This window comes from Hipposideros armiger, unplaced genomic scaffold (assembly GCF_001890085.2).
Source record: "Hipposideros armiger isolate ML-2016 unplaced genomic scaffold, ASM189008v1 scaffold_551, whole genome shotgun sequence".
NCBI lineage: Eukaryota > Metazoa > Chordata > Mammalia > Chiroptera > Hipposideridae > Hipposideros > Hipposideros armiger.
The window spans coordinates 67,715-87,212 of record NW_017731901.1 but is presented as its reverse complement, the minus strand read 5'-3'; the positions used below and the strand labels follow the sequence as shown (position 1 = coordinate 87,212).

The following is a 19,498-nucleotide window of genomic DNA, read 5'->3' as shown; positions in this document are numbered from 1 at the left end:
ACAAAAGGACAGCAACTTGTCTGTTCCCCTTCCCCTAATTCCCCAGCACTGTTCCCATCCCCCCAATTCCCCAATAAAAATCTTTAAAAAAAAAGGCAAGAAGAGAATATTAAAAGCAGCATCAAAACAAAACAAATAAGCAAAAAACCCAAAACAAAAAAATTTCTTGCATTCAAGAGAACCCCCACAATACTATTGGCAGCATTTTTAGCAGAAATTTTGCAGGCCAGAAGAGAGTGGAATAATATATTAAAAGTGCTGAAAAACAATGCTTTCCCACCAAGAACATCTACTTGACAAAGTTATCATTTAGATTTCAAGGAGAGATACATAGTTTTCCAGACAAGCAAAAGCTAAGAAAGTTTATCACTACTAAACCAGTCTTACAAAAATTGTTAAAGGGACTTCTTGAAGTTGAAACAAAAGTGTGCTAACTGGTAAAGGTAAATATACAGTAAAGGTAGTTGATAAAGCTGGTATGAAGGCTAAAAGTCAAAAGTGGTAATTTACTGCAACAGTTAGTTAAGAGATACACAAGATAAAAAAGATGTAAAATGTGACATCAAAAACAAAACATGAGTGGAGATTAAAAATGTAGAGATTTAGAATCTTCAAATTTAAATTGTAATCAACTTAAAATAGACTGTTATAAATACAGGTTGTTTTATGTAAGCCTCTTGCTAACCATAGAGCAAAAACCTATGGTAGAGACATAAAAGATAATGACAAAGGAATCTAAGCTTACCACTAAAGAAAGTCATGAAATTACAAAGGAAGAGAACAAGAGAAGAAAGAAAAGGAGAAATTACAAAACAGCCAAAAGACAATTTTCAAAATTGCTATAAGTTCATACCCATCAGTAATGACTCTAAATGTAAATGGACTGGGATGACATCACCATGATGACAGCATAGGTCATTACTGACTTTTCTCCCCCTCACAAGAAAAACAACTAACAACTATTCATGGTCAAGACACCACTTAGAGACTCCTCGAATGTGGGTGTGAGGCTGAAGCACCCCCTTGCACCACAGGGACTAAGACAAATTGCATTGGAAGGATGAGAGAAGCAACTACACACTGACCATTTTACCCATCCCAAGGCCAGCACAGCATCATGTGGTGAGGTCTTCCCTCAGCCTTTGGTTCCTCCAGTGGAAAAAGAGAACCCAGGAGGAAAACCAGCTTCCCAGCATTGTTAGTCACTTTATTGGACCCCCTTCTCTAGTCTTTCTCAATGGTGATTACTGAGGAATCTGCTGAGCCCATGCACTGGGAATATGATTGTGACAGAAAAGGAGGAGGGGCTTGAAATCACCAGTACCTGGATTTTGACAGAACAGATTCATACTAGCAGTGCCCAAATAGTAATCCCAACCAGCAGTTTTGCTCGCCTTTAGAACCAAGTCAATCACACATTCTAACCCGGGAGTTCATTGGGGTGCAGATTTGCCTCATTCAGATCCTCAGATGAAGAATTTTGCTGGTTCTATGTGCCAGCACTTCCTGACCAGAAAGTCTGCTTGAAAAAAAAAGGGGGGGGGTTTCCTGGAGTTGCCCCTCCTCATCCCATGCAGGCAAGTAAGCTTAAACATAATCCTACTGACTTTGACTACTGGGCCACAGTGTACTAAAAGGGTTGGCAAAAACATATGGAAGCTGTGTAACCAGCAATGCTTGAGCTGAGAGGTGTGCAGGCAGTGCTGAAAACCCTAGAACAAAACCAGTACCAGATGTGGAGTGTTCCTCTGCTACCTCCAGGCAGGGGGATTAATTTATAGCTGAAACTGGAATGACCTCTCTTCATCCCACCCAGGAAAGGAAACAAACATACCCTACTCACTATGAAGAGTATATCCTTGTATCCTAGCCCCATCTGCTCAGAAGTACTGGCGAGGACACCTGAAACTTGGGTAACCATTAATGCTTGAGCTGAGAAGTGAATATGCAGAGCTAACTGACCCCAGAGCAAAGCCAGTACTGGGCATGGAAGGTTCCTCTGCTACCCTCAGAAAAGGGGTTTAATCTACACCAAGGGTATAATGAACCCTTTCTGGCAATGGAAGTGATACACTGTAGAGAGTGTATCCCTACACTACCTGACCAGAAGGGCTGGCAAAAAAATTAAAAAAGAAAGAGAAAAAGAAAACCTGGAAGCTGCATAAACCAGCCAGCAATGCTTGAACCAAAAGATGGGCAGGCAGAGCTGATAGTTTTCAGAGCAAAGCCAGTGGCCCTTTTTGGTCAGGAAACATGAAGTGTGGGTCAGCTTGAGTTAAAACAACAAAGAGCTTTACCAGCTTTATAGCTACTTCTCCTTCTGTACCCAGGAAAGAAAATTAATTCATAGCCCCACTCATTGCTGAACACAGCCTTCACCTTGCCCAACCAGGGAACCTAACTAGAGCACACATGAAGCTTCATAGCTTATGCAACAGCCATGCTTACAATAGTACATGAAGATAAAAGAGCACAGCCCATGGCTTTCCCCATCATAAGAGTAAAACCTACTGGCCCCACCTGAACACAGAGTTCAGTGCATACTCTTGACTGATTCAGGTTCCCATATAATGAGCGGTACATGCCCTGGGTCTTGTCCTGCTGCCCTGCTAGGACATGGAATCGAAAACAGAGCCCCATATACCACTGAATATAGTATCCAGTTCGGACAATGAAGTAGCCTGACCAGAGAAGCCAGGGAACCATGGAGCTAATTCTACAACCTCACTTGAACTAAATCAGCAGTCCTAGCCAACTGTTCGTAACCAGTGGCACACCTTGTTATACCAACTTCAGAACTTGAGCAGTTACCTAACCCAAAAAAGGAACATAATAGCAGGCCTCACAAGTCCAAGGACATTACCAGTAGACACACCCAGAAACCTAAAATGAGCTGACTAGTAAAGATCTCCCTGTGCCAAAGCAAACCTAAAATTCTGGAAAAGAAAGCTGATTACTCAAATTTGCAGATACCAACAGAAAAAGTTGAGAACCATATGACTTCACTGATATGTGGGATATAAAACTGAAAGCAACAAAGGAACAAGACAAACAAAGAAACAAAAACTCATAGACACAGACAACAGTTTAGTGGTTACCAGAGTGTAAGGGGGGAAAGGGGATGGTAGAAGAGGGCAAAGGGGGTCAAATATATATTGATGAAGGAGAACTGACTGGGCAGTGAGCACATAATATCATATATAGATGATGTATTATAGAAATGTACACTTGAAACCTATGTAATTTTACTATTTTCACAATAAATTTAATTTTAAAAATCAAGGATAAAATAACAGGTAAATATGACACCACAAAATGAAACTAATAAAGCTCTAATATTTGGTTCTAAAGAAATGGCAAACTATGAACTTTCAAAAAATGGATTCAGAATAACCCTCTAAAAGAAGTTTAGTTAACTAAAGGAACACAAAAACGGATAGCTAAACAATATTAGGAAAACAATTCATGAACAAAACAGGATGATCAACAAAGAAATAGAAACCATAAAAAACCCAGAAATCCTAGAGTTGAAAAATACAAACTGAACTGAAGAATTCAACAGAGAGTTTCAAGATCAGACTCAACCATGCAAAAGAAAGAATAAGCAAACTGGAAGAGGAGACATTAGAAATTACCTATACAGAACAAGAATGCCAACACTGGCCATTTTTATTCAACACAGTAATGGAAGTTGTAGCCACAGCAATTGAGCATGAAAAATAAATAAGAGGCATCCAAATTAAAAAGAAGTAAAACTGTTACTATTTGCAGATGACATAATACTATATATCAAAAATCCTAAAGACACCAAAAAACTTTTAGAACTAACAAATGAATCCAGTAAGTTGCAGGATACAAAATATAAATAAATATATTGTGTTTTATACACTAATTATGACTTACCAGAAAAATAAATAAAAAAAACAATCCTCTTTACAATTCCATGAAAACGTATACAATACCTGGGAATAAATGCAACCAAGGAAATGTGCACTAAAAACTACAAGACATTGATGAAATAGAAGACACAAATACATGGAACGATATTCCGAGCTCATGGATTGGAAGAATCAATATTGCTAAAATGTCCATGCTATCCTAGGAAATCTACAGAATCAATTAAATCCCTAACAAAATTCCAGTGGCATTTTTAACACAAGTAGAAAAAATGATTCTCAAATTTGTATGAAACCAGAAAAGATCCTGAAAAGCCAAAGGAATCTTGAGAAAGAACAAAGCTGGAGGAATCATGCTCCTTGAAACCAATGTATACTACAAAGCTATAGTAATCAAAACAGTATGGCATTGGCATAGACAGAAACACAGACCCTTGGAACAGAATAGAGATCCCAGAAATAAACCCACATATATATGGTTAATTAATTTGGCCAAGGAACCAAGAATATGCAATGGGGAAAGGACAGTCTCTTCAATAAATGGAGTTGGAAAAACTGGACATCCACATGCAAAAAAAAAAATGAAATTAGACCACTATCTTACATCATACACAAAAATTGACTAAAAGTGGACTAAATGCTTGTATATAAGACCACAAAACTTCTAGAAGAAAACATAGGTGGTAAGCTCTTGGTCATTGTTCTTAGCAATGAATTTTTGAGTCTGACTCCAAAAGCAAAAGAAATAAATAGAAAAATAAACAAGTGGGACTACTTCAAACTGAAAATCTGCACAGTAAAGGAAACCTTCAACAAAATGAAATGGAAACCTACTGAATAGAATAAAGTACTTTCAAATCATATATTATATAATGGGTTAATATCCAAAGTATATAAAGAACTCAAAAAATCCAATAGCAAAAACAAAAGAAAACAAAATCCAATTAAAAAATGGGCAGAGGACCTGAACAGACACTTCTCACAAGGACACATACAAACAGCCAACAGATATATGAAAAAATGCTCAGCTTCACTAGCTATTAGGGAAATGAAAATCAAAACCACAAAGAGATATCACCTCACACCTGTTAGAATGGCTATCATCAAGACAAATAATAACAAGTGTTGGAGAGGCTGTGGAGAAAAAGGAACCCTCATACACTGTTGGTGGGAATGTAAGTTGGTACAGCCACTATAGAAAACAGTATTGAGGTTCCTTAAAAAATTAAGAATAGAATTACCATATGACCCAGCAATCCCTCTCATGGGTATATACCCCCAAAATCTGAAAACATTTATCTGTAAAGATATATGTGTTCCTATGTTAGTTGTGGCTTTATTAACAGTGGCCAAGACATGTAAACAACCAAAGTGTCCTTCGATAGATGATTGTGGTACTGTATATATACACAATGGAATACTACTCTGCCATAAGAAAAGATGAAATGGTGCCATTTGTGACAAAATGGGTGGATCTTGAGATTATTATGCTAAGCTGAATAAGTCACACAGAAAAAAGGGTGGAGGGAGGTGGTAGATGAGGGTAAATGGGGTCAAATATATAGTGATGGAAGGAGAGCTGACTCTGGATGGTGAACACACAATGTGATATATAGATGATATATTACAGAATTGTACACTTGAAACTTATGTAATTTTACTAACCATTGTCACCCCAATACATTTTAATAAAACTAAAATAAAATAAAAAGTGGGCAGAGGATTTAAATAAACATTTTTCCAAAGAAGATATACAGATGACCAATAGGCACATGAAAAGATGTTTAACATCACTAATCATTAGGGAAATACAAATCAAAACCACAATGAGATGTCACGTCACAGCTGTTAGAATGGCTATTATCAAAAAGACAAGAAATAAAAAGTGTTGGAGATGATGTGGAGAAAAGGAAACCCATGTGTACTGTTGGTGGTAACATATTAGGTTGTCAGAAAAGTCATGAAGTATTTTTTTCTATGTTTTTCATTGCAAAAATGCGTCATGACCTTTCCAACAACCCAATAAACTGGTGTAACCACTATAGAAAACAGTATGGAAGTTCCTTCAAAAATTAAAAGTAGATCATATCTTCCAGCCATTCACCTCTGGGTATTTATTCAAGGGAAATGAACTCACTGATTTGAAAAGATATATGCACCCCCATGTTCATTGCAGCATTATTTTCATTAACCAAAATATGTAAACAGTGTGTCTATTGATAGATGAATGGATAAAGACTATCTGATATATATATATATATATACATACTATGGAATATTCAGCCATGAAAAAGAATGAAATTTTGTCATTTGTGACAACATACCCTGGTTCCCCAAAAATAAGACCTAGCTGGAAAGTAAGCACTTGCATGATTTTAGGTGCCACAATATGGCACCTTGGCATACTGAATATTTTAAGCTGAAGGCATTTGTGGAAAAGGCACCCTTCTCCCTGAAACAGGGAGTTTCATATGAGGGGTGCATGCCCTTCATATCTTGGTGGAATCATGCTAGGTCTTATTTTGGGGGAAACACTGTAGATGGATCTTGAGGGTACTCTGCTAGGTGAAATAAGTCAGAGAGAGACAAATAATGTATGATCTCACTTATATGTGGAATTGAAAGCAACAAAAACAACAAAGCATATAGATATAGAGAACAGATTGGTGGTTACCAGAATGGAGGTTGGGAGGTGGAAAAAAAATTGGTGATGAGGGTCAAAAGGTACAACCTTCCAGTTATAAAGTATGTAATTAAGTCATGGCAATGTAATGTACAGCATGGTCACTATAGTTAACAATACTGTATTGCACATTTGAAAGTTGCTGAGAGTAGATCTTAAAATTCGACATCACACACACAAAAATTTGTAACTATATATGGTTAACCAGACTTATTGTGGTGATCATTTTACAAAACATACAACTCTCAAGTCATTAAGTTGTACACCTGGAAATATTATAATGTTATATGTCCATTATACCTCAATAAAACTGTAAGTAAAAAACATATGTGGCAAGCTTTATGAAGGCAGAGGGAGAGCACAAAAATGGTGCCAAATAGCACCTCTGTTCTTGGAGAGATCCACAGCCTTCTATCCCACCTGGATGGTCAGGATCCTCACTGTTTTTTACAGCCAGATGTTGTTGGGGTTCATCTTCCCAGCACTGGTACTTGGGGCTGGAGAGCCAGCTGTGGGGCTGAGATATCCCTCCCAATTCTCAACCACCACACGCAGGTGTGAGGCTGCCCTTTCTGCATCTCTGCCCTTCCTATCCTTGGTTATACAACTTCTTTTCAGCTAGACTTCAGATGGTTCTTCAGGTTAATTGTTCTATAATTTAGTTGTAATTTTAATGTGGTCATGGGAGGAGGCAAGCAGAGCATTTACCTGCTGTTCCATCTTGGGTCCTCTATCCATCTGAACTGTGTACTTTTTAAATTCTCTGATTTCTCTCTTAAAGTAATACAGATATATGTATTTAATTTTGATTATTAAATAGTCTTGGTTGCTGAATATATCTGTTGTATTGCTACCATAAAAAAATTACCACAAATTTATAAGTTTAAAACACAAACACGCATTTATTATCTCATAGTTCCTTAGATCAGAAATGTGTGTACCAAATGAGTCAGCTGGAGTCCTCTGCTTAAAGTCTTATAAGGCTGAAATTAGGCGGAATCATTTCTGGAGTCTCTGGAGATGAATCTGCTTCCAAGCTCATTCAGGTTGTTGGCTAAATTCAGTTCCCTGCAGTTGTAGAACTGAGGTCCTCATTTCCTGGCAGGCAATCAGCCAGCTCTCAGACCCTGGAGGCTGACTGCATTCCTTCTCGTGCTTTCCATGTCCCCCCTCCATCAGCAACAATGGACTAAGTGTCTTTCATGCTTTAAACCTCTTCAATTTACCCTTTTGCCACATGTCTCTAACTTTTTCAACCATGTTGGTCCTGCCTCTAGAGTAAGAAAATTCTCTATTTATATGGACTCACGTGAACATACTGGACTCCCTGGGATAATCCATAATAATCTCCCCATTTTAAGGCCTGCAACTTTAAATGCACCTACAAAGTCCCTTTTGCCATGTAAGGCATTTTGAGAGCCCTGCCACACTAAATGATGGACCTTATTCCAGCTGCTGCTCACCATCTTAGCTGTAGAGGGCAGTGTCACTGGCCCTCATGTGGGATCTGAACTGGGGCCCTGCTGCTCAGAGCTGGTCATGTGGGATCTGAACTGGGGCCCTGCTGCTCAGAGCTGGCATCCCAAGCCAGCTCTTAACCAATGTGCCACTTGGCTGGCCCAATGTATACACATTTTAAGAAAGGAAATAACTGTATTAAAATTATGCTGATGGTAACCACTTTGGGCACCTCTTGTAATTGCAGAATTCAATTGTGACTTGTATTCATATTTTGTAATCGGTATATATTAATTAGTATTACAATGTCAATACAGGTTTTCCTTTCTTAAAATGTGTATTTTTGGCCATATATATATATATATATATATATATATATATTATAATATTATATATATAAATATATGACTTGGTTTTTTGTATTGATAATATGGCCAGACTGTACTCATAACTGCTTGAATATTATTTACTATATATGTAGATTTGACCAGATAGCCTAATCTCTTTGTGCCTCAATTTTCTCACTAATCTAATGGAGTACACCATGGTAAACTTAACCTAATGGGGTTGTTGCCAGTTAAAAGAATTAGTAATATATGTAAAGCACTTATAACAGTACCCAGAGCATGGTGCATGCTAAATAAACATTTTGTTGTTAGAGATGGATCTAGTTTTATCAGACTTTGAAAATATTTTTATTTTTTCTGACATTAAAATACATACAAAAATTCAAACAATACAGATTAGCAAAACGGATAGTAAAGATTATCCATAATCTAATGTGACTCACAGATATCTGTTATACATATATGTTCATTTAAAAAGTGATTTTACAATTTTAATGGTCCATTTTGACATAGGTGCATGAAAATATTCTACTTTAAGCCAATCTAAGTTTATATGGCATGATTTAAATAAGATCTGTGACATGCAGTTCTTTCAGTTGTATTCCCCTCTAATTATACAGAAGCCCTATTGATATAATGGTAAGGTGTGGAGGGAGAGAGGGAACATTCTACAGGCCTATGTTTAGGTCTCAATCTTTTAGTGAGCTAGTGCCCCCAAGCTATGACCTTCCAAAGTGCTTTGCAATTTTGTTTTTTTTTCCCTCTTAGGTGAGGCTGGAAGGTTGGAGGGGCTGTAGTTGGGTATGTCTTTTCCAAGTTTTTTAGGTTATGGTAAATAATTTTTCTTGAGCACAGGCCTTTTTAAGAACAGAATCCTTGGGGCCGGCCGAGTGGCTCAGTTGGTAAGAGCGCGAGCTCTGAACAACAGGGCTGCCAGTTCAATTTCCCACATGGGCCAGTAAGCCTTGCCCTCCACAGCTAGGATTGTGAGCAACAGCTGGACCTGGAGCTGGGCTGCCATGAGTGACCAACGACGGCGTACGCTGCAGTGGGCTGCAGTGAGCTAACGTGAGTGGCCGGCAGCCAACATGAGCGACCGTCCAATGGCTGGTGACCAACTGCCTCAGCTAGGAAGAGCGCAATGATAATACCAACTTGGGCCAGTGAAACTGCTTCCTCCACAACTAGACTGAAGAACAAAAGGACAACAACTTGGCTGTTCCTCTTCCCCAATTTCCCAACACTGTTCCCCTCCCCCAATTAGAAAAAATATATATATATATTTTTTTATTTTTATTGGGGAATTGGGGGAAGGGGAACAGACAAGTTGCTATCCTTTTGTCCTTCAGTCTAGTTGTGGAGGACGTTGCTTCACTGGCTCAAGTTGGCACCATCGTTGCGCTCTTCCCAGGTGAGGCAGATCAGTCGCCGGCCTCTGGACGGCTGCTCACTGTGGCTGCTGGCTGCTCACGCTGGCTGCTGGCTACACACGGTAGCCCATGGCAACCCACTGCAGCAGGGGCTACAGCCTATGCCGTCACCAGCGACCCATGGCAGCCCAGCTCCAGGTTGAGCTGTCGTTCAGCATCTTAGCTGTAGAGGGCAGTGTCACTGGCCCTCATATGTGGGATCCGAACCGGGGCCCTCCGGCGTCCCAAGCCAGCTCTCAACCAAGGCGCCACTTGGCCGGCCAGAAAAAAAAATCTTAAAAAAAAAACCAGAAGAGAATCCTCTGGGCATATTACAAAATGTCTATACCACCACCTCTCCTGGAAGCAAGAGGACTTATTTTTGGATCTTTACTATAAGAACCTGGTAGGGCTCCTTGAGGTAAAACTCACAAAATTGTAGGAGCCCCTATAAGACTGGGATTTACTGGAGTTTTAACTCTCAAACTTGTTCACATTGAGCATTCAGCAATTCACTAATTACAGTTTAGGTTTTCCTATCTAGATATTGGTTCCTGTGGAGGTTTCTGATCTGATAAGTTGTGAATGTTTGTATCTGCCTGCCTGTTCCCCTCATTTTGAGAGGCAGTAGTATGCCCTCTGCCCTCAATTTTCTGACGGATATAAGATTTGTTTATTTTCAGTTCAGTTCTTTTTGTGTGTGTGTGAGAGTGGGAGTGATGACTTCCAAGTCCTTTATACACCAGACTGGATAGTAGAAATCTCTGGTGTGATTTTTAACAGAAAAAAAAATCAAGTAGGCCTTGTGAATTTCTCCACCAATGCTCAAAAGTCAGGAAACAAGGTCAGAGAAGGAGAATGATAGGGAAAGAAGGGTGATAACTAAAGGAACTAGGCTGAAGTGAAAAGATGTCCCATTGATTCAGATAGACCAGGTTTAAAACATATATGCTTCATTTATTCACATTGTGATTTTAAATATTTCACTTTCTCATCTATATAAATAGTAATATTTATCTTGTGGGCATTTTTGAGAATTAAACAAGATAAGACATATAAAACATCTGGTATATAAGAGAGATAACCAGTAAATAATAATTAGGAATTTTTTCACATAGAAATGACCAGTACTAAGATGGAAGGATTGGATAAATGGGTTGGTTAAGGGACTAGAATGAGTGAGAAGAAAACATGCAAGTACATGTTTGCAGTCAGAGAGAGAGAAAAAGAATTTCCAAGTTAAGATCTCTTAAGCTTGGAACATTGTGGTGAGTTTTTCAATGAAACAAACAAAATCTTCTCCAGTTTACCCATGGGCAGCAGCATCTAAACCTTAATTTAAAAACCAAGAAGAAGACAACTGCACTTCGTTTCATCAAAATGTCATATGTCTTAAAAATAATGCTAGTGTTTATTACTAAACATTTCCTAGAAATTTGACAGGGATTTTCAAATAATTTTCTAGTCCTCTGTAAAAACAGCCATTTAGACTTTGGTTGACTTACTTAACCCACTGCCCAGTAAAATACTTTAAAGATAGGTAAAACTCAAAGGATGTTTATTGAATTGACAAGACCCTTTCTAGGCAATGGTAACTTTATATATAAATGGACATAACATTTTTTTGCCTGCTTGAGACTAGAGGCTCAGCCAGTGATTTCCTGAGAACCTTCCTAGCTCTTGAATCTGAGCTTCTAGCATTCTGATTTACGTTTCTTTGGCTTTCTTCTCTATTTTTAGTTCCACTGGTTTTTGACTCCAGGAAGTGCCACTCCAACATATAATAATAGGGTCTGACCTTTATCCTTCCTTAGGTCTCTGAAGCCAACCTAAACTATTTCAAACATACAAGGAAGGAGAAGATAATAATAAAACTATATTTTTAAAAAGACTGACTCATGATACCAAAAACAGAAGCAACTAAAGGAAAAAAAATTGGATTTCATCAAAATTAAGAGCATTTGTGCATCAAAGGACACTATTAAGAAGGAAAAAAGATAACCTACTGAACGTGAGAAAAATATTTGCAACTTATATATCTGATAAGGGATTAATATCCAGCATATATGAAAACTATAACTCAACAGCAAAAAATAATAATGATTAAAAACTAAGAACCCAATTAAAAAATGAACAAAAGACTTAAATAGACATTTCTCTAAAGAAAATATTGAAATGTCCAATAACCACATGAAATGATGATGTACATCATTAATCATTAGGGAAAAGCAAATCAAAACTATAATGAAATACCACTTCATGCCCACTAAGTTGGTTATAATAATAACTTCAGGAAAATAACAGAACAGAAAATAACAAGTGTGGGGGGAAATGTGGAAATTGGAACGCTTTTGCATTGCTGGTGGGAACATAAAATATTGCATCCACTGTGGAAAACAGTTTGGCCAGTTTCTCAAAAGGTGAAACAAAGAACTACCATACAAGTATGACCAAGGAATTCTAGGTATATGTCTAAAACAATTGAAAGCAGGGACTCAAACAGATATCTGTATATCAATGTTGATAGCAACATTATTTACAATAGCCAATAGGTAGAAACAACCCAAGTGTCCATCAACAGATTAATGGATAAACAAAATGTGGCATATACCTACAATGGAATATTATTCAGCCATAACAGTTGATTGACCTTTCTATGGACCTCCTGGTAGATGCCTATCACCTTCTTCCACTCCATCTGGATAAAAAGAATCGCAGTAACAGTTTACAAAGTATATTCACATTTACTGTAGGAGGCCTCTAGTTCAGAATAAGTACACCCAGAGCTTTCCTTAGGTGAGTACAAATAGCAAAGTATATAAGCAAGTCAAAGCTGTTGTGCTGAGAACCAGTTTGGAAACCATGGCTTAGCATTTCTCAACTAACTAAATCTTGTGGCTTTATCTAATTGCATTTATTCAACAAATACATCTCTACTATCTATAGTGATGTGCATGTACATATGCCTACACATTGAATACTTTTCCTGAAATGACATCCAACTCCACAATCCAAGGCAGGTTGGAAGCCAGATAGAATGGAATGATGTGTAAGAAGGAAGTTACTACAAAGTTTCAACTGGTTATGGTGAAGGAAGTCGCATTGTCCAGGATTAGATAGATCCAAAATTATTATGTTTCTTTCTAAAAGAGATAGTTGGCACAGGAACAGAGAAGGGAAAAAGAGTTGGCTTTTTGGTTTGTATATTCTGGATGATTTTAAGTGTCACTCACGGCAGAAAACATATTCAGTGTAAGAGGTCCAGATCTTGTCATCTGTCTGGTCATGGGTAATAGTGCAGGTGCCAGTGGAGTTGCATGCTACCATGTAAAAGCCAGCATCAGCTAGTTTGTCAAAGGCTTGTTCCAGAAAAGTGAATTTGAGGTAATATCGAGAAGTGTACCGCTCAGGAGGACGGTCAGGGTCTCTGCTCTCATTTAAAGTATCTCCAAATACTTCTTTGGCCAATGAGATCTTACCACACACCATGATTCGGGCCACACGGCGGAATTTGGCATCTGTGAGGCTATCCCTACTCAGAGTATAGGAGCCTCGATAGCCAATAGTGATGAAACCTGCCTTCTTGAGGTCAGAACCACTGCCTGCTGTCAGAGTTGGGGGATTATCAGGGCCACTAACTTGGATGTTATTACTTGAAGAGAAATTACATATGGTGTCAGTGTTGGTGGACAGCTCTTCTAGATCACTTTGGCATAGATCATTCCCAACTGAGTTGAGCTTGTTGATTTTAGGAGCCAACATCTTCACTAGTTCTGGTAACTTGAAGTATTCTGCTTCTCTCTGGAGCCGACCACACTCTGGAAAGTGGTCTGGAAGCACTAGTTTCTGGTCTCTCATGTAGTCTAGCACATAGCGAAAGAGGAAACCATCTCGGTCTACAAAGAATCTCCCTTTGTTGTCCTGGATTAAGGAGCAAGGATTGTTTTTACTGAACATTTCCCAGAGAAGGGAGCCAGGAACACTGACCAAAGTAGGATAGCGAGTGATGTATACCTGACCACCTACATTGAGTTCAATAATCTCGGGAAAATGATGGAAATCCTCACTTGGTTTAGTACAACTTGGTTTCTCTGAGGTGGCCATAGTGATCTGCAGAAGCAAAAGACATTGTTTCTAAGTAAAGGTTTACAGTATGGGGATTCTGTTTATAAACATTAATTTTTTGTGCTCTTTCATACTATATACCAAGAAAATCAAGCAAACCATAACCTTTTGCAAATTAACTACTTTTAACTTGAGACTGGCAGCATAGAAAAATTGCACGATTTGGTTTTGCAATGATTTTTTAATGTCCTTCTGAATGTTGGATATATTTCACAATCCTCAATTCATAGCATGTTATCACAGTCCATGCAGGGCCCCCCTTTTTGTGGTAGTGTTTATTTATTTTGGTTATTCTATTTTACTCTCGCCATCCATTCCCATTCCTGTCCCTGTTCCCACCATAGCTAACCATTCTGATAAGTTTAGTGTGTATCTTTCTGTGTATACATATTCTTGAAAAAATGGGTTTCATTGTTTTAAATAGATGTATATGTTATTGTATTATATATTTCAGTCTTCATTTATTTATTTTTTCACTCTCAGCACTATGTTACTCAAATTGCTTCATGTTGCTATGTGTATATCGAATCCCCTGCTTCTAACTGTGGCATAATTTGTGGTGTGCATCCACCATGTTTTACTATCTACTCTCACAGTGACTAACACCCAGATTGCCTCTAACTCCCTGCTCCTATGTGTACTCCTGTACGTGTTTCCTATGGACCTATGAGAGAACATCTTTATGCTATATATCTAGCAGTGGTATTTCTGAGTCCCACTGCATGTATATACCTAATTTGACTAAGTAGTGACATATTGCTCTAAAATGTCCCTTGTGTACATTTGTACTTAATCCTCTTAATTCCATACCACTTGACATTATCCGGATTTCTAAATTTTTGCCACTCTCCTGGGTGTAAAGTGATACCTCATTGTAGTATTAGAAAATTAGTTATAAAATAAAGAATACAGGCAACCACTGTGAGACGATAACTTAGTACCTTCTCACTGTCCACTCATTCCTTATCTTTTACAACTCCTACCATACCATTTTACTAGAACCACTGTTTCCAACAGAAAATATGGTGTGCTCAGCACCTTTCTTTATCCCCCATTCTCCTTTATCTCTACAGTATTCAACCTTATTGTCTATATTCTCCTTTGTAAAACTCTTCCCTCCCTCAGACATGGTAAACCTAGACATTCCCCAGTCTCTTTCTACCTCACAGTCCATTCCAATTTTCTCTCTGTCACTGGCTTCTCTTGCTTCTTAAACCATCCTAAACTGCGACCGTGGAAACCTCAGAACTGTTTTTTGTTCTCTCATCTCTCCCTCAAAGAACTCATCCTCTTAAGCTTTTCGAACTCTTACATTTACATATATGATTCCCAAATCCCAACCTCTCATCTAAACTCCAGTTTCATACTGGAAACTACTTGCTAAATGCTGCAACACCACCTTGAAATCAGCATGTTCAAAACTATGCTCATGTATATGAAAGTATTTTGTAAAAGCTAAGTTATTATAATAATTTTTGTCTTTATTTTTCCAGCCTAAAAAGGTCACATTTTATGACTTTTTTGTGTGTGTCCATGGTCTCACAATTTTCTCAGTCATTCAAACTGGAGATTTAGAAACTTCAGGGTCATCTTATTGACCTATTCATCTTTCTCATGCATATTCCTCAGTAACTTAGAAATTATTACTTAATGATATCTCCTGCATATACAACCACTCCCATGTCCTATTCTTCACTCTGCTCTAATTGATCTGAAAATCCAAATTGATCTGTCCATCTCTAGTTGAGATCCATCCATATCTGCCCTTCACCCCACCCCCACCTCCCAAAATGTCCTACATACTATTACCAGATTGGTTGTTATCACATCACCTTCTTCTCTGTTTAAAAACTTTCAGTGACTCCACTTTGCCTAAGGATCAAATCAAAAGCCCTTACCCTGGAACTCAAAGCTATCCATAAGCTGGTTCTTTTCTCTCTTTAATGATAAGAATACCTAACTTTACATAGGACTTACTATATGTCAGGCATTGTCCTTAGCCAATGAAGTAGGTACAATTATTATCCTCATTTTGCCAATGAGAAAACTGGTAAATAACTTGCCCAACATAAAACTAATGTGTCTGAGGTGGTATTTATACTCAGACAGGAGTACTCCAGTGTCCACATTCTTAAGTACTCTTTTGATTTTATCTGATAAGACTTCTTTACATACACAAAAATGGTGTAGTGATTATTGCCTGGCCATTATATGTTCATTTTTGATGCCTTTGCCCATACCTTTTCCCCTTCTGAAAAGCATTATCCCACTTCCTTGACTTTAAGGACCAATTCAAGTCCCAACTAAGATTAACCTTTTCCTCATATTTCTATATTAAACTTGAAATTTTTTACTCATTTGGTTTCCTATTCTTTTACATAATATAATAACAGTAGCAGTAGTAACATAAATAATAATAGCTAACATGAAACACTATATGCCAGTCTTTTCCTGATGACTCAATTAATATTTCTAGCAATCCAATAAGGTAAATACTACTGCAATCCCTATTTCTCAGAGGAATAAGCAGATGCACTGTTTATTATAATTCTTCATTCGGATTACTGTTTTTAGTCTCCACTCACTAATCTACCCTGCACACTACAAGTAGAATTATCTTTCACAAACGCAAAACTAATTATGACTTTCCTTGCATAAACACTGTCAAAGTTTCTCAAAATCTAGAGAATGAAGTTCAAACATATTAAACACAGTATATGAAAAGTTCCACACTGGTCTTTGCCTTGTTCTTTGGCTTTGATTTCAACTATCTTTCCCTTTCATACCCCTAAAATGACTCTAAACTTTAGCCACACTGAATTTAAACCCAGTTCACAAGACTCATCCATTTTTTCATGTTGACATGCCTTAACCTTATGATTCCTTCTGCCTGAAATGGCCTCTTTTGCTCTACCTACCCCAACGTTCCTGTCCCTTTTTGAGAAATAATATAGTGGCTTTGGGAAGGCCTGATTTTGAATTCCACCTCTGCCATTACTAGCTGGGTAACCTTGGGCATGCTACTTATTCTCTCTGAGCCTCAGGTTTCTTATCCAGAAAATGGATATAACAAAATATTCATAAAATGAGGAAACTGTATATAATATGCATATAATATATATATTATATAAAGTACTTAACACAATATCTGTCCTATAGTAAGTGCTTAATGGATGGTTGGTTACATTGGCTCCCTTAGCTTATCTTGGAACAAGCAGTGAAAGATTGCTATCCACCAGTTGATTATGGCATTAGTCTTATAGTGCTAAAATGGGACATCCTCTCTAACTGTCCACCCCATCCCTTCATATTCTGTATTATTGCTTCAGATTAGAAATATCTCTTAGAGAACTTATTACAGTACAACATAATTATGTATATGTTTGTCTGTTCCAAATAACCTCTAAGATACATGGTAATCTTGATTTAAAAATCTCTGGATCCCCAGCACTGTGAGCCTGGCAAGTATTAAGCCTATAGTAAGTAATTATTGAGTGATGAATAAACTACCAACAAACAAATGTGATATCAGTCTCGTTACTTTCATAATCCCACAGTACATAAGTAGAAATAAATTTCTAAAAATTAATTTTGAATACATGTGTGAGTATATGAACAAGAAATATACATACACTAGATTTGCAGATTTCTGTTGTATATTTCCCAAAAAAACATCAATGAAAGTCTAAGATAGTTGTTTCCCATTGTACAAAAAGATAATTTTATAACACAATTAAGCAGTTGAAAAATAGTAGTGTAAAGCTGATACCTTCTTATTTCAGGTTTTTCTTTCTTGAGGCTTTAGAGTTACTTCTGTTCAAGTCAACAGATGATTTAAAATCCTGAGTCAGAGACACATTCACCTTGAGGAACCAAAGTGGGTAGTCTATTTTGCCTCTCACATTAGAACAGAATTTTTAGCTAAGTCCTGAGGGCAGAACTGGTATTTCTGTAGGAATAAGTCAGAAGGGGAAAAGTTAGGACTAGAACTGTAGGGGATGCTCAACTGCCACCCCTCTGCTGCACAACCACAACCATATTTTAAAACAGAAATAGAAATTTTACTCTGAAAGTTATTTGTAAGGCAACTCCTAATAAATAGGAATCTCAAGTTATTTTAAAGAAAGAAAAATGGACATAATTCCCCCCAATAATGGAAAAATTTCCAATTCAAAAGACCCCCTGGTATATTATCATAACATGAAGTCAAGAAGGAAATATTTCCCAAACAGGAAGATTTTTATCTGTTTTGCATGTATTTGTAATGTAAAAATCTTTTTTGCACATAAAAATCTTTAGTTATGCCCCTTTTCCCCTTCCCCACCCCAGTGTTTCCTATTCAGCTGGCTTTTTGCCCAAGAGGAAGTAAAAAAAAAGGTTCATTCAATCTAACCATTCCTCAGTTTTTTAAATGCTTGTTTGGGATATAGTCCTACAATGTCTCATTTATTTTTCTCTTCTGCACATAAACCTTGGGCTGATAAGGTTTTGTGGTTAGCTGCCCTCAGTAAATCAAAGAAATAAAGGTCGCTGCAAGGAGGATGTTAAAGGAGACCACGTGAAATACAAATAGTTTAAATCAGAGGATGAAATGTTCAACCCAGCTGTATGCTGCAAACTTGAAGGGCTGAGTTTTATATTTCAGTGTTTCAAAGGTACTGAAGAAAGTAGCTAGTGCATCACTTGCTTTCTGTAGTCAAAGAATTCTACAACAAAGATCAAATGTTTTTAATAGAAAAAGTCAGATATATCAGAACTCCTGATTTCTACCTGAAAATGTGAAGAAAGTATTTTCTAAGGAAATCAGACAGTTTATAAATGGCCAATTTCCAATTTTATTAAACCTGAAATATTTGTGTCCTAATGTCTCCTCCCTTCTCTCTCCCTCTTCCTACGTGTCTCACTCTCTCCTCTTTTGACCAGTCTGTCTTAAAAGTATACTCACTTATAAGAATGAACACATCAATTTAAATTTGAAATGTGGTTCCCACCTTTTATGTTATTCCAGTTCAAAGAGATCCAAGAAAGCAAAGTAGGTAACCGCTGAACAGGAAGTGTAAGCAAAAGGAAAAAAACCCAACATTAAGAATTAAGAAATAGCTTTCTTTTCTACTTGAAGGAGAAAATCCTCAGCAGCATTCCCACACCCTACAAATAACTTGGTTCTATAGCTTTTTGTCTGCTTACAAAACGAAATGGTAGTACACAGATGCTTTATTTATTCAAAATAAAATTAAAAAAATAACCAAATGGTGAAAGGCAATCCAAATTTTCAGCATTCCCTTTCAGGAAGACTTGCCTGCTTTTGGATTTCTAGGTTGATTGCCCCCATCAGCAGGTTCCACATGCTGTCTTCTCAATACACAGAAAAAACACAGAGACATGCGCAACCCCAGCTCAAATGCAGAAGCTCCTGAATTCCAGAAGCAGTGGACTGGAAAGGAAAGGTAAGGGGATCAAGTGAGTAGTTACCTTGAATCTCCAGCCACTCGAATACCGCCAAGCACAGCCTAAGCCTCTCTCCTCCTCGCTACAGGCTAAGCTCAGCTTGTGAACTGCCTTCCTGCTCTCCTCCCTCTC

At 37.6% G+C, this 19,498-nt stretch overlaps 1 protein-coding gene across 2 annotated transcripts; it reads right to left on the bottom strand.

The window, feature by feature from the left end:
* Positions 1-12,356: 12,356 nt before the first annotated feature.
* On the bottom strand, positions 12,357-19,498 carry LOC109396971 (BTB/POZ domain-containing protein KCTD12-like). Of its 2 annotated transcripts, none has more exons than XM_019669283.1 (3): positions 19,391-19,498; positions 17,688-17,867; positions 12,357-13,903 (listed from the first exon to the last, which is right to left on the bottom strand). In XM_019669283.1, exon 3 carries the CDS (start codon positions 13,895-13,897, stop codon positions 13,019-13,021), a length of 879 nt encoding a protein of 292 aa, XP_019524828.1. In that variant the 5' UTR covers positions 13,898-13,903; positions 17,688-17,867; positions 19,391-19,498; the 3' UTR covers positions 12,357-13,018. The 2 variants fall into 2 exon arrangements, with proteins under 2 accessions (XP_019524828.1, XP_019524829.1); XM_019669284.1 differs by lacking the exon at positions 19,391-19,498 and adding an exon at positions 18,910-18,956.

Bases quoted from the DNA above. Each gene is read 5' to 3' on its own strand.
- LOC109396971 (XM_019669283.1), bottom strand. From the start codon at position 13,897: ATGGCCACCTCAGAGAAACCAAGTTGTACTAAACCAAGTGAGGATTTC.